We start from the raw sequence: 14300 nt of genomic DNA on the forward strand, positions 1-14300 counted from the left end.
GACCACAAGGCATTGTATACTTTTAATGCTATCACTATTATTACCATTTTCTCAAAATTTTATTTAATATTGTTGAGCTTCTAAAAATACAAATTTGTCAGAAAATAGGGTTCCTGAAAGTAGTGACTTAACTCACAGCATAGGCACTGTTACAAAACTGTGTGCCTCCAAATTCTGCCCATGCCCATTTGTGTTCTACCTTTTTTACTAAAGTTACAATTTGGCAATTTTATAAATTTCCCAAAGCAGAATCTGTCCATGTGTTTAAATGGTGACCATGGCAGTGATTTCTTCTTGGTTCTGAATATTTTACCAGGTTTCTAAAGATAAGATTGAAACACTTTCCCAGTGCAGTCCAAGTAAGCTTTGCTTAAGGTGATATCTTAATATAGTGGATAGAGAGAGCAGGCCTAAGCACCAAAAAGATCTGGGTTCAAGGCTGACTTTGGCACACACTGACTGAATGACCCTGGACAAGTCACTTAACCTTTAAATGTCCCAGTGCAGCTCTTTAAGTCTGTAAGTTACAGAAAAAGTGCTGACCTGCACTGATAGAGAAAATGTTCTTGTCTGTGATTTCCCTATGTTAATAAAATCAAAAGTCCAGTTCCTAACCCTATCTACCCTAATGATACTAATGCAGGGAATTCTCACTGAACAGGTATTACATACACTCAGTTATGAGCATCCATACATAAACATCCCTGGGTTGCCAATTGTAAATAATAATAATAATAATAATAACCAATAAAATATTAAACATTACAAAGGTAATTCATAATATTGCAATGCCTCATGATCATCCTGAAGATGACCAGTTGTCAGGAAGCAGTGTTTTATCACCAGAAGCCAAAGAATGGTAGAAAGCCTAACTCACCACTCTGGGATGCAAGAGACCTGAGTTCTAGTTAAGTATCTGCCTCTGTGTTATATAATCTGTTTGGGCCTCAGTTGCCTCATTTCAAAAATCAAGGGGTGAGATTTAGCCTTTTTTTTGGTAGCCTGGTATAAGTGATAGACCTGTTTTCAGACTGTTTTTAAATGTATGATATAAAATTCATAGGCTCACAAATGAAACCAATAATGCTGAAATAAAGTTATTATAATATAATTGAACAGTGAGGTGGTACAGTAGATTGAGAGTTTCCCTGGAATCAGGAAGACCTTAGGCCAAATCTAGCTGTATCAGACTAGGAAACCACTTACTCTCTTTGCCCCAGTTTTCTCATCTGTAAAATGGGGATAATAATAATACCACCTTCCTCCCAGGGTATTGTGAGGATTAAATTAGCTGATAATTATAAGGCACTTATCACGATGCCTGGCACATAGTAGGTGCTATATAAATGCCAGCTGTTGTTATTATTTTTAAAAACAAAAATTTATAGATCCCTTGAAATTTATCAATGGACTCTTGGGGTCCCATGGATCACAGGTTGAGAATCCTTGGACTAGAGAATCTCTCATATTCCTTTCAACTCTAATTGTCTATAAAGCTATAATGAGTTTGGATTCACTTTATGCTATTTTATGAGATATCCTGAAGGCTTCTTTTAAAAATATTCGCTTATCTTGCCATATTTATCAATTTTCTCTTTATCAGAAAGGAAAAACTATATACAATTTGACTTTTCTGATCATTTGAATCCATTATGATTAATAAACATTTATTAAGCACCTGTTATGTGCTTGACACAGTGCTAAGCACTCTGAAGTTTTGCTATGATAATAATAACAATTATAACGTTGACATTGGTGTTATGGTCTTTCCTGAGTAGCCAGGACTTGTGATCAATCACCATGCAGACCATACCTTAAGTAGTTTCTGCCAGTGGCAGTCTGGACTGATAGGAAAAGATGGAACCCGCCATGATCATGCAGTCTTACTTACTGGTCTGGATATATGTTCCTGGAAGAATGAACCATGTGATACTTTGGGTAAGATTTTTTTGCATGTGGTACTTTCAAAGATGTGTGTCTGGACTTGTACAGGTACATATATAATTATACATTTTGTATAGAAACACTCTTTTAATTATGGTATCAGTGTATTTTCAAGTTGATGGCAAGTACCTTTCTATCCTTAAAAGGTGTAGCATTGGGGAGTGAACATTTTTGTGTGAAAGCTTACTTTTTTCTAAATATAGTGCTCTACTTAAGCTATGCTAATACTTCATCTAAAAGGGAATTGTTCCTTGCCAAACACTAAAGGTAGGAGAACTTGATTTTCACAATTTTGAATCTTTTCACACTTGTTACAAGTGATTTAGGATGTATGGAACTCATTAAAATACATGTTTGATCCAAGATCAGGGTCATCAGGTTTCAGGTTAAGATGATGAGATGTTATTGGAGAAAATCAATGTTATGAGAAGCTGTAGATATTCTATAGAAATGTAGAATTCTTTAATTTTCCATCTTTCCATAATCAACTCAGTTTCAGGAGTGCTCTTTGGAGGGCCTCTGGGTTGGCTTCCTCTTGAAGGCTTGCTCTTTCATATTTTTCTGACAAGTCAATTAATAATGCTCTGATTGGGAATAATACAAAACTTTATGTCTCCTTCATTTTTAGTGAGAATGAGATATTTAGTAAACAGGTTTGTCCAATTGAATACAATTAGTGGCAAGATGCACAATATCCTTTGACTCAGGCTTTGGGTAGCAGGAATTTGTGGGAAAACACCCAGATCGACAATCAATAATTCAGCCTCCTCACATTGCATTGCAGTGAATTATGTGCAGGATGCAAAACCTTAGCTAGGTTTTATATGTGATGTACGGTCCTTAGAGCTCCTAGAAATAGGTACCCTTTCTTCATTTTGAAAATAGCTGTGACATGGTCATTCTAGAAATAGTACATCTCAATTTTCCCCCAAGGGTATCAGGGAGACAAATTGGTCTAGGAGATGAAAGATAGGAGGATATAGTTCTTTCCTTTATTTTTCCAGTAACCATGATTCACTTTTCTTTTGGCCTTCCTGTTCTGTAGGATTTGCGCCCATAAGTGGAATGTGTAGCAAATATCGCAGCTGCACTGTTAATGAAGATACGGGTCTTGGCCTAGCTTTTACCATTGCCCATGAATCTGGACACAAGTAAGTGAAGATGTGCCAAGGAGCACAATGTGGAGGGGTAGACCTTTGATGCACTTCTCCTACTGACCTGTGCCACAGTTTGAATTGCAATAGTTATTCCTATTATTTCATCACTCAAAGTGTTAACTTAATAAATCAAGCCTTCCCATGTATTAGAATTTGCTGAACAATAAAATAAACTACAATTGAACATCTCTGTGAAATATTAACACAAAAGTGCTTAATTATGGCTCCTTTTCATTTGGGTGCCCTATTACATTGTAAAATTTATTGTCACTTGAGATTAATAATAGGCTAGCTAGAATAAAAACATGTGCCTAGCTAAGAATGGGGATGAGTGATTTTGGTTCCCTCACATGAAATCTGAGGCCCTAAGTTTTGAAGGCCAAATTGAATAGAAGCTTTTATTTTTTTCCTCTAGATTTGGGAACATACTTATACTACAAGAAAATATACAACTATGTGTTTAAACATATGTACTTTTCTTCTCTTTTTCTTCTTTCTTCCTTTCATTTATGTTCATATGGGAGAATGCTGAAGGCAGTTCTTTTCATTAGCTCCCTAACTAGGGTGAAGTGGTCAAAGCTTTTTCTCAGGGCACTGAGATTGAAAGCGTGACAAAAGCATCACCTGGAGAAATACTTTGCCACAGTGGGCACATTCCTACAACCTACTCATCTTTTCCTCACAAGTTCCCCACCAAGGGCCAGTCTTTTAGCAACATACAAAATTTATGCAGGGATGCATTCTCTCCCCCAGTGATCTATCCTCTATATTCTCTCCAACCTAAGTACAAAAATTCCTGATTATCAATACTACTTTGTATTACCTACTCTTTAGTTCTACTTCCAACATTCATGTTTTCCAATAAGTTCAGTTGAATCAATTCCTAGTTCACTTTGGAGAACTCCAAATATTATATATATAAGCATGTCCCAAAAGTCTTAGGGCAGTTTTAAGCTTTGGTGGTTTAAAATTGAGCTTAGCTCTTGAGATACCCAAAATGTGTGTCTGTGTTTGTATGTGTGTGCATAGGTGTATGTATAATATACATGTGTATTTATGTATCAAGAAGAAACCTTACTATTTCTTCCTGTGGATGTCCTTTAATGAGCATTCTATTATTATAATTCCTTTTTTTCATCTTAAAATTTCTGTTCTTGTGACCAATTAGTTGTTTTTAAAATACATTGCACATCTTGGGTTTGGCTTCAACATAAGCGTCAGTAGCTACAATGTGTGCTTGTGTTCACAAGGTGAAATGGGTGAGAGTGTGAAAGGATTGAGGCAAATCCAGTACAACTACTACAATACAACTTTCAGCATCTGTCCTAGTGACCATCTATCAGCAACATCATTTTGTATGTTAAAGTTGGTACATTTATTCTGGTGGAGTGAGCAATATTTTAGGGCAGCTAGGTGGTGCAGTGACTCCAAGTCTGGAGTCAGGAAGACCCCAGTTCAAGTACTGCTTCAGACACTTAATAGCTATGTGACCGTGGGCAAGTCATTTAACCCTGTTTGTCTCAGTTTCCTCATCTGTAAAATGAGCTGGAGAAGGAAATGCCAAACTACTCTAGTATTTTTGCCAAGAAAACCCCAAATGGGGTCACAAAGCATTGGACACAACTGAACAGCAGTGGACAATATTTTAAAATAAATGAGTTCAAGGAGTTTCTTATACTTTAAATTACATATTAAGCTATATGTTACACTGATAACTTCTATAGATTATATTTTTTTTTGATTCAACCCTCATTATTGTAGGGATCTCCCAGTGAGAGAAACTCCCTTTACCAGTATAGATCAAAACCTGCCCTTTCAACTTAAAATCTTAAAGCAGTGATATGAAACTCCAATGTAAATAGATGTTATTTCCATGGCATATTAGCATAGAAAACCACAAATTAACATCTATATGGTATTATGTTTTTATTTATTTTGTTAAACATTTACCAATTATTTTTAACCTGTTTGGGCCCTATTCTTTTGTAGGCCTCTTGTTTAATATCTCTTAGAGAATTCCCGGGGACATTAAGAGCTTATAGAATTTGCCCAAGGTCATACAGTCCTATGAGACAGAGGCAGGCTGTGAACCCAGGTCATCCTGACTCCACAGCCAGCTGTCCATCCACTACACCATTCTGCCTCTCCAGAATTGTCTTATCTTAAAAACATACATATACCCACTATATGTATATACATATGCACACAATTGAAAAAGTTTGTCTTTCTATCTATCAGAGATGCTGAGTTCCTAAAACATAGCATCATCAAAATGATCCAATGGTAATCCTGAAATTTTCTTCCCAGGTCACACTGCCAACATATTTGAAATTTTTGCTGGACAATGTACAACTAAGAAACATTGTCTGTTATCTTTATAGCCTTTACCTTACCTTTCCTCACCTTCTGTTTACACTAGCAAGAAAGGTAGTGCTGGTAAATGTGTCTTTATGAAACTGCCCTCTCCTCCTGGGCCTATTAGAAAACGAAATGAAATCCCTTATTCATTTCCTCCAAAACTATTCAAAGGACTCAGCTGCTGCTGCTGTGTGTGTGTGTGTGTGTGTGTGTGTGTGTGTGTGTGTGTACATGTGCTAGTTTCTAATGGAATTCATGAGAATAACTATGGACTTTGGCTCTATGTGAACTGATGACCTCCAAATGGAAAGCTTTATATCCCATTACTGATCCCCTCATCATTACAGGTAATGATTGACTGACTTTTTCAGAGCCTAGTAAATGGTACCTGCACTGTATATGAAGCTTTCATTTAAATTATAATTATATTTTTAATATTCTGCTAGAGCAAAAACTTAAAAACACTCACTTTGTCTTGGCTTCATTAGGCTCTCTGAACCATACCTAAATGTAATTACATAATCAAAATAAGATACATTTAATGCCCCCCCCAATATATTAAGTCAGAATTGAGGAAGTAAGTTTAAGATAATCAATTTAGATAGGGTTTTGTCAATGTTAGCCCTTGAAGGCAATGGGCTGACTGAGATGGTTTATTTCCCCTTTGCTTTATGGTTTGTATTTATAATTTTATCGGGTATGGAGATCCCCATGTAGAAATGTTATTGACATTCCCCCTGTAGAATTTTCCAGAGAAGTGAGAACCATTAATTCCTCCATGACTGACAGCGTTGGAGAGTTGCTTGGGTCACTAAAAGAACAAAAATTATCCTTATTTTACAAATAAGGAAATTAAAACTCAGAGGAGTAAAATGATTTTCCTAAGGTTACACAGCTAGTAAATAGTGAACTGAGGCTTGAACCCAGGCCTCCTGATTCCAAACAAGTCCAGTGTTCTTTCTTTTTTATCATACTGCCCTCTCATACTGGATCAGTTAGGTCTAAGCAGATTCACTTTTTAGAAGTGTATAGCTAGTAACTTGGAAAAAATATTATTTTCTAAAGATTTTCATATTAACAGAACATAATATAAAAAATAGCTCCCTTTTATGATTCTGGATTTGAACTCAGGTCTTCCCAACAATACGGTCAGCGTTCTATCAACTGTGTCACCTACCTGCACCTTGTTACCTTATTTTCAATCCACTTTTTTTTTGGTGGTAAATGCAACTTCTAAACTTTAGGTTAAAGGAGTTTCTTCCAGGTGTGATTCTTCTGTGTTTTGTTTTTTTAATCTCACTGCTTAGAAAGACTCTTAGAGATCAAATAGTTCATTCTCCAAATTTGTTTGAATTTGGGTTGGGACAAGGAAGGCAGGAGAGTCAGAATGAAGGTGAGGAGTTATATTTTCCTTCACTAGATAAGGGAAAGTCAGGGTTAAGAGTGGAGAACTTCCAGCCTCAAGGCCATATGTGGCCTCCTAGGTCCTCAATTGTGGCCCTTTGAAAAAATCCAAACTCTAGGTCCTTGAGTGTGGCCTTTTGACTGAGCCCAAGTTGTACAGAACAGGTCCTTTTTTTAAGGGGATTTGTTCTGTGAAGTTTGGATTCAGTCAAAGAGCTGCACTTGAGGACCTAGAGGGACACATGTGGCCTCGAGGCTGCAGGTTCCCCACCCCTGGTCAGGGTGATCTTTTTTTTAAAGAAGCAATAGAAGGAGATTTTTTGCTGTTATTCTAAATCACTTGGAAAGACTACATGTGGTTTGTAAGCTGCAGGTGCTAAAGAGCTGGTGGGGCTGTACTGATAACTGAACTGCATGCTTTGGAGAATGTGTAATCTGGGCATTAGGCCATTTGAAAAATTCCCATTTGTTAAGGGAAGCAGTGAGATCTGATGGGTAGAGCCAGGGGAATAGGGTCTAGATGCACTCTGATTCTACCACAACTTGGCTGTATGGCCATGGAGTCATTACTTAATGTGGTCTCACTAAATTTTCCCATCTGTAAAATTGGTAAAGCTCTTTGAGATCCTTAGTCCAGACATGCAGGTGCAGTTTAAATTATATTACAGCCTTGGAGCCAGAGCTTATCAGTATGTACCATATGAGTCCAGGGTTAAACTGTATTAATTTTTCATCCACTTAGGACATCATTTTCTAAACCAGTTAACCTCAGTCACACTTATACCTTTGGGGATGGAACCGCCAATCCCCCAGAATGCCAGGGTCAGCATTGCTAATTTTCTATGATACAGTGGAAATAGCACTGGATTTGGAGTCAGAGGTACTGAGTTTGAATCCTGACTCTGCAGTTCACTATATTCATGACCTTGGGCAAGTGACTTTAACCTCTCTGGGTCTCACTTTCCTTTCCTGTAAAGTGGGGCAGTAGATTAAATAACCTTTTATTTCTCTTGCAACTATAAATCTATGATACTATGCTGCTTAATGGGCTTCAGTTCCTTTACTTATAATACAATAATTGGACCAGCTGACCTCTAAGATCTCTTCAGTTTCTAAATCTAGAAGCCTTTTGATTCTTTTATCATGTCTGTTTCCTGTCTGTCCAAACCTTTTCCCTATGGCCAGTCTCTGATACCACTAATAGGGCAATAAGAACTTTGGAAAATTGACAACGTATAAACTATTGTAATTTTAGATCTGTAAATAACCTTAGCAATCATCTGGTTCAAACAGCTCATTTTGTTGATAAAGAAGCTCAAGCCTCGGCAGATGAAATGACTTATCCAAAGTCATGGTGGCAAAGACAAGACGAAACTTAGTTCTCCTGATTTCTGGCCCGTAATCTCCCCTATTCTTGTATCGTCTCCCCTAGAGTCCACAGCCACACATAGCTACTCTATGTCAGGAGTATAGATGTCTAGGGATAAGCCCTGATGGGTCTGCATTATTTCAAAGGCAAATATTTTAAAAGACATACTCCGATTTTTTCAAAGCTAACCCCTATTCCATTCTTATAAATAGCCATCCCAGTAGTTTAAAAGAATTATTGCCTCAAAAAGTATGTGTAATACTAGGCAAGAAATATCTTGATTGCTTAATTTACTCCCAGGGAAGGGTATCTATGGTGAAATAATAAAATTTATTTTAAGTTCAAATTTTAAAATGTCCTGTTTGACCCTAAATATGCCTCACTGAAAATACTATTTCAAACTTCATGTTTCTATATTGGTTTTAAATAGCTAAAAAAATAGTTGCCTAGTCTTTTCAATTCTATTTCCTCAATATCTCTCCCATCTCTCCCTTTCTCTCTATTTATACCACAACCAGCTTAGTTCAGGTCCTCAGCACCACTTATGTGGGCCATTGCAACAGTCCCTTCCTTCATCGGTCTCCCTGTATCCAGTCTCTCTTTCGGCTGCCATATTGATATTCCTAAAGTACAGGTCTTAGCTCCTATAGGGCAGATCCCAGGATATCACTCCTTTGCCCAATAAAATTCAATGCCACCCCATTGCTCTCAGTTAAAATACAAAGTTATTTAAAGTCCACATTCCAACTTCATACTGTATTTTTTAAAACTGGTTATTACATTATTGGTCAAGTCACTTAACTCTGTTTGCCTCAGTTCCTCATTTGAATGAGCTAAAGAAGGAAATGGCAAACCACTCCAGTATCTTTGTCACCCCAATGTGGTCACAAAGAGTTGGACAGGACTGAAACAACTGAACAAAATAATTACATTATTACTTACACATTAATAATTACATCATTACTCCCTTTCAAGTGTCCTACAATCTAAGAAGACAGGCCAATTTGCTATTAATTGGACAAGACATTCTAATGCCTGTCCGTTGTCCCCCATGCCTAAAATGTTTTTCCTATGCACCTCCACCTCTTGAAATGTGCCCTCCTTCAAGACTCAAGTATCTCTTCTTTGAAAAGTCCTTTTCTGATTCCCCCAGTTATTAGTGCATGCTCCTCCTTATTGGGAATTACTCTCACACACACACACACACACACACACACACACACACACACAAATAAATACTGTACATATATTTTCAATTAGCATTTTTGCACCTTTGTTCCAGACCTTAGGTCCTGGAGATAACAAATATAAAGGTGAGATAATCTTTACCCTCAAAGAACTTGAATTCAACTAGGAGGCAACAACATATGCAGAGGTGAGTTTGTAGACTCAGGACATTCTCTGAAACAAAAGAGGTGTCAAACAAATGCCTGTTATTGATTTATTGAAACTAAGTAAAGAATCCCCTAATCCTACCTTGGTTCTTAATAATGTTTCTCAACTTTCTTATTCATCATTTCACAGAATTATAGGTTTGGAGCTGGAAGAAACCTTAGAGGTGTTATGGTCCAACCCCCTTGTTTTACAGCTGAGGAAACAGAGACTCAGAGGGATCAGCTGAATTGCTTAAGATCCCATGGATGGTAGAAGGCAGTTCCAAGATTCAAACTTGGGTTCTTTGACTCTAAAATCCAAAGCGGCCTTTCCTTTTGGGAGAGTAGAAGGAAAGAACTGGAAAATTTGTCTCATTTCTTTTCTTTTTCTTTGCTTCATTGATGTTAATGTTAAATACACACACTTATTAATACTGTCTGGGCCTTTTAGTAATATCATAATGATAGAAACTGAGACCTTATATATAGGTCAAAGAAAGAAGACAACGTTAACTTATTCCTTTTTTATCACATTATACCAGGGCCAGCTTCATACCACTGACCTAAATCTGAAACCTTTCCATATCCCATGACACATTGTTTATCCCATATGGTAACTCTGGGCTTGGTTAATTATTTTTAATAGAACTTCAGAGAGTGGGTGGAGGTCAAAATGACTAAACCCACATCACTGTTAGCACTGTATATGAATTCTACAGAAAGCTGCATTTGCAGTGCCGCATTATCTTAGTTAGACCCTTAAATCTACTTGTTAAATTTTTAATAAGACAGAGGCAAAACTGAAATAGGTGGTTTGTTTGTTTCCAGAACACTTTAATTACCTTTTAGAATGATCTTCTCCCTTTGAAGAATTCCTTCTTTCCTCCCAATGCTTTCATTGCCATTCTCTGAGGTTCTTCTGAGAGTGGTCAGCTGGATGGTGCAGTGGATAAAGTGCTAGGCTCATAGTCAAGAAGACCTGAGTTCAAATTCTATTTTAAATATCTGCTTAACCCTTTGCAAGTCACTTGACCAATTTCAGATTCATTTTCTTCATCTATAAAATGAGGAATTTGGATTCAATGGCCTCTGTGGTCCTTTCCAATTATGAGTTTATGATTCCATAAGTCATACTCAGACTACATAGCACCTATTCTCCTGACTTTTCTCTCTCTCTACTGCTCTCCTTCCTAATCAAAGAAAAATTTGTCTTGCATTATATTTCCTTAGAATTGTAAACTGGGTGGAATCCAACAAACTAATTGTAGCTAAGACATTAATACACAATAATAACCTTACAAAAATACAAATAGTTTTCAGTGTCAGGTTTGAAACTCTCCTTAATCTCTAAGATATTAGATTTGCATGAAGATTGGCATTTGTAGGAAAAGATTTCAGGAGTCCTCTGTAGACTTCAAAATGTTAAGGGAAACAGAGAGAAGTGGAAATGCTTGAGGGAGGTAGAGGAGGTACTAGCATAGGTGATACCATTGAAATGTCATATAGATTTTGGGGGAAGAGAGCTAATGAGTTGGAAAAAAATCTTTTTCTCTCTGTCCTCTCTTCTCCTCATCCACCAAGATTGAACCTTAATTTGTTATTCATGCTCATTTGGACCCCTCCACATACAAAAAAACTCAGATAATATTTTATGTGGCAGTACCCTCAACTATCAGGGTATTGATATCAACTGGTCCTAATAGATTGAGAAAAGGCTGAGACTACTTGATTGTCTGGCTTGTGCTCAGACATGGCAACAGCAGTCTCCACAGTTCCATGATGGACAAATATTCCTTCCGGCCCACCACCCATACTTGGCCTGTATCCACTTGTTTGTGTTCTTTGGAGCTGTCACCACCAAAAAGCCACCAAGACTGGTCAGTCTTTGTCTATCCACCAATGTGTCAGATAACCTACTTGCTGACTTAAAATCATACGGATTTGGCTTTCAAAGAAAAGAAACCAACATAGGGAGTTGTAGTGTAGAAAGACCACTCTGCTGAGTGCCTATAACCCCAAAGAAAACTTGCAGGTGAGTGTGGCTGATTATAGATGTTAGATTACAATTTTAAACAAGATTTGCCTTCCAGCATGGTCTTGATCACTCATTAGATTGAAGTTGCTTCCAGAAGAGGTGACAAAGGTGAAGAAGAATCCAATGGCAGCTTTAATTAAGAGGCTGTAAAAGAAAATTGATAAGCAAAATGTTTCTTCTACCTCATTTGAATTGCTCTTATGCTCATTAGTCCAAATAAGTCCAAACAAGATGGTTTTTGTTCTACTTGTATCATTTATGCACAATTCTCCAACACATACAAAAGAGGCTTTGATGTTGGATCACAGAATGCCTGGCTGGGGTTGGATTGTACCAGATGAGTGTAAAATATTATCTGTTTTGAAGTGATTGGCATTTTTTCTCTTTGATAGCTTTGGCATGGTCCATGATGGAGAAGGAAACATGTGCAAGAAGTCTGAGGGTAACATCATGTCCCCTACATTGGCAGGACACAATGGAGTCTTTTCCTGGTCAGCTTGCAGTCGCCAGTATCTATACAAATTTTTAAGGTAGGTAACTCTAGAAGGAGTTTGATTCAAAGTGTATTAAATTTTTTAAGTGTGCAAAATGCTGGTTAATAGGAGAGGATACAAAATTCAGAAAAGGCACTGTCACTGCTCTTGTGCAGATTACAACCAAACAGGGGGATAGGAGAACTACACAAATAGCCATAGTTTAAAACAATGCATTGTTAATGCTTAAATGAGTTATAAGCAAGTACTACGTAGGTTACGAGACTGGAAGGTCAATCTCAGCTGGAAGGCATTAGAGAGGAAATGGAAGGGGAAGGGAATAAGCTTTTATTTACATGCCAAGCACTGTGGTAAGTGCTTCATATGAATATTATCTCATTTGATCCTCACAACAACCTTGGGAGGTAGGTGGCTGTTATCACCCCTATTTTACAGTAGAAGAAACTGAGATGAACAGAGGTTAAGTGACTTATTCAGGGCCAGACAGCTAGTAAACATCTATAATCAAATTTAAATTCACATCTTCCTGACTCCAGGCCCAACGTTTTATCCACTGTGCTACCTGCTTTACTCCAGAGACAAAGAGACAGTTGAGATTAGATGTAAATGAAGTAAAGCTAGGAATTACATTAATGGAAGGAAGGTTTTGGAAGCAAGGGAAGTCATCATAAGCATGAGGAATAGTGTGAGCAAATTCAAGAAGGCAAAAAAGCATGAGACACTTATGGGAAGTTGTGATTTGGTTGTAATGCAAAATATAGAGAGAAGTCTCATAAAACATGAGATAAGTCTGGAAAAGATAAAATAGCATCAGGATATAGAGGCTTGAATAAAGAATCCTGAATGCCAGCAAAAGAAACATGGAATTGAGCTAGTAAGCAGTGGGGAACTACAGAAGGCATTTCAGGAGAGGAGTAACATGACTAGATCAATGTATAAGTAAATTTAGCTTGGCAGCCATATGAATGATGGAGTAAAATTGGCAAGATGTGTAATGAAGGTATTATAATATTCTCAGTATGTGAGTTAAAGTGGAAGGAGGACAGATAATATCAATGAGACACAGTAACTGATTGGATGAGATGAGACAGGAGAGAGAGAAGGAAGTGTCAAAGAGCATACCATGGTATCTAGTATGAGAGACTAGAGAAAAGATGAACAATGACAGAAATAGGGAAGGTAGAAGGATCACATAGGGGAGTGGGGCTAGTGATTATTGCTTTGGACATATTGAGATGGATGTACCAGTAGGACATCCAGATGGAGGTATTCTTTGAGGAAGTGGAGATACACTCTGTAAGAGGAGATAAGAGTTCTGGAGCTTGGTAAGGATGCCAAGGCTGGTGATATAGAGTAAGTTATTTGTTTATTCTATTAATAATGGATTATAGGCTAATCTGATCATGAGAGAGCTCTAATTGCCCTCAACCTTGGTTGTGACCTGGGACAGATAGATTGTTAAAGTCATTCTAAAGGCTGTCATATATTAGCTATGTAATCATGGAAGCAAATAGTGACATTAACCTATCCAGGCCCCCAGGCAGCTCTGAAACTTGGTTTTAAGTAAGTAGCTGATCTGCTTTGGTGAAGGGAATTTCCACACTGAAGATTCCACATATCTAGGAAATCATACTTGCCACCCATGCCCCCAAAATTTTTCAGAAAAAGAATACTATGTATTTTGACATTTTACCCCATATCCGGAACCAAGCTGAATTTAATCCCTACCACCACCACCACTACCAAAGTGGTTCCAGTAATAGTGGGAAGAAAAGGAAAAGACCTGGCAGCCTTCTGTCTAACATAGTTCCATAGTTCCATGGGATAATAAAGATTTCCTATGCTGTCATCTTATAAAAAGCAAAGGATCAAAAACTGGAAGGGATATTAGAGACCACGTAGTCCAATTCCTTCACTTTATGGATGAAGAAATCGAGGTCCAGAAAGATAATTTGACTTATTTGCTCAAGATCTCGCAGGTAATAAATGGCCTATTCATGTTTCAAAGCAGCATCTCAGCTCTGAATCCAGGACCCCTGTCTACTACCCAGACACTGACTCTGAGACTCCTCTGTGATTATCTAGTGCTATATCTTTATCCTTTTATTTCCAACTTTACCATGTGATTAGATGGTAGGATAATGGAAAGGTTGCCACAGACAGACC

The 14300-nt window shown here is 37.5% G+C and overlaps 1 protein-coding gene across 1 annotated transcript in view; it reads left to right on the forward strand.

The window, feature by feature from the left end:
• ADAMTS16 (ADAM metallopeptidase with thrombospondin type 1 motif 16) overlaps positions 1–14300 on the forward strand; it is a 246212-nt gene that overhangs the window by 91744 nt on the left and 140168 nt on the right. The window contains exons 7-9 of the mRNA XM_021004427.2: positions 1779–1938; positions 2990–3095; positions 12033–12170. Coding sequence (XP_020860086.1) covers positions 1779–1938; positions 2990–3095; positions 12033–12170 — 404 coding nt within the window. The remainder of the gene's footprint in view (positions 1–1778; positions 1939–2989; positions 3096–12032; positions 12171–14300) is intronic.

Source organism: Phascolarctos cinereus, unplaced genomic scaffold (genome assembly GCF_003287225.1).
Source record: "Phascolarctos cinereus isolate Bilbo 61053 unplaced genomic scaffold, phaCin_HiC Scaffold_4;HRSCAF=312, whole genome shotgun sequence".
NCBI lineage: Eukaryota > Metazoa > Chordata > Mammalia > Diprotodontia > Phascolarctidae > Phascolarctos > Phascolarctos cinereus.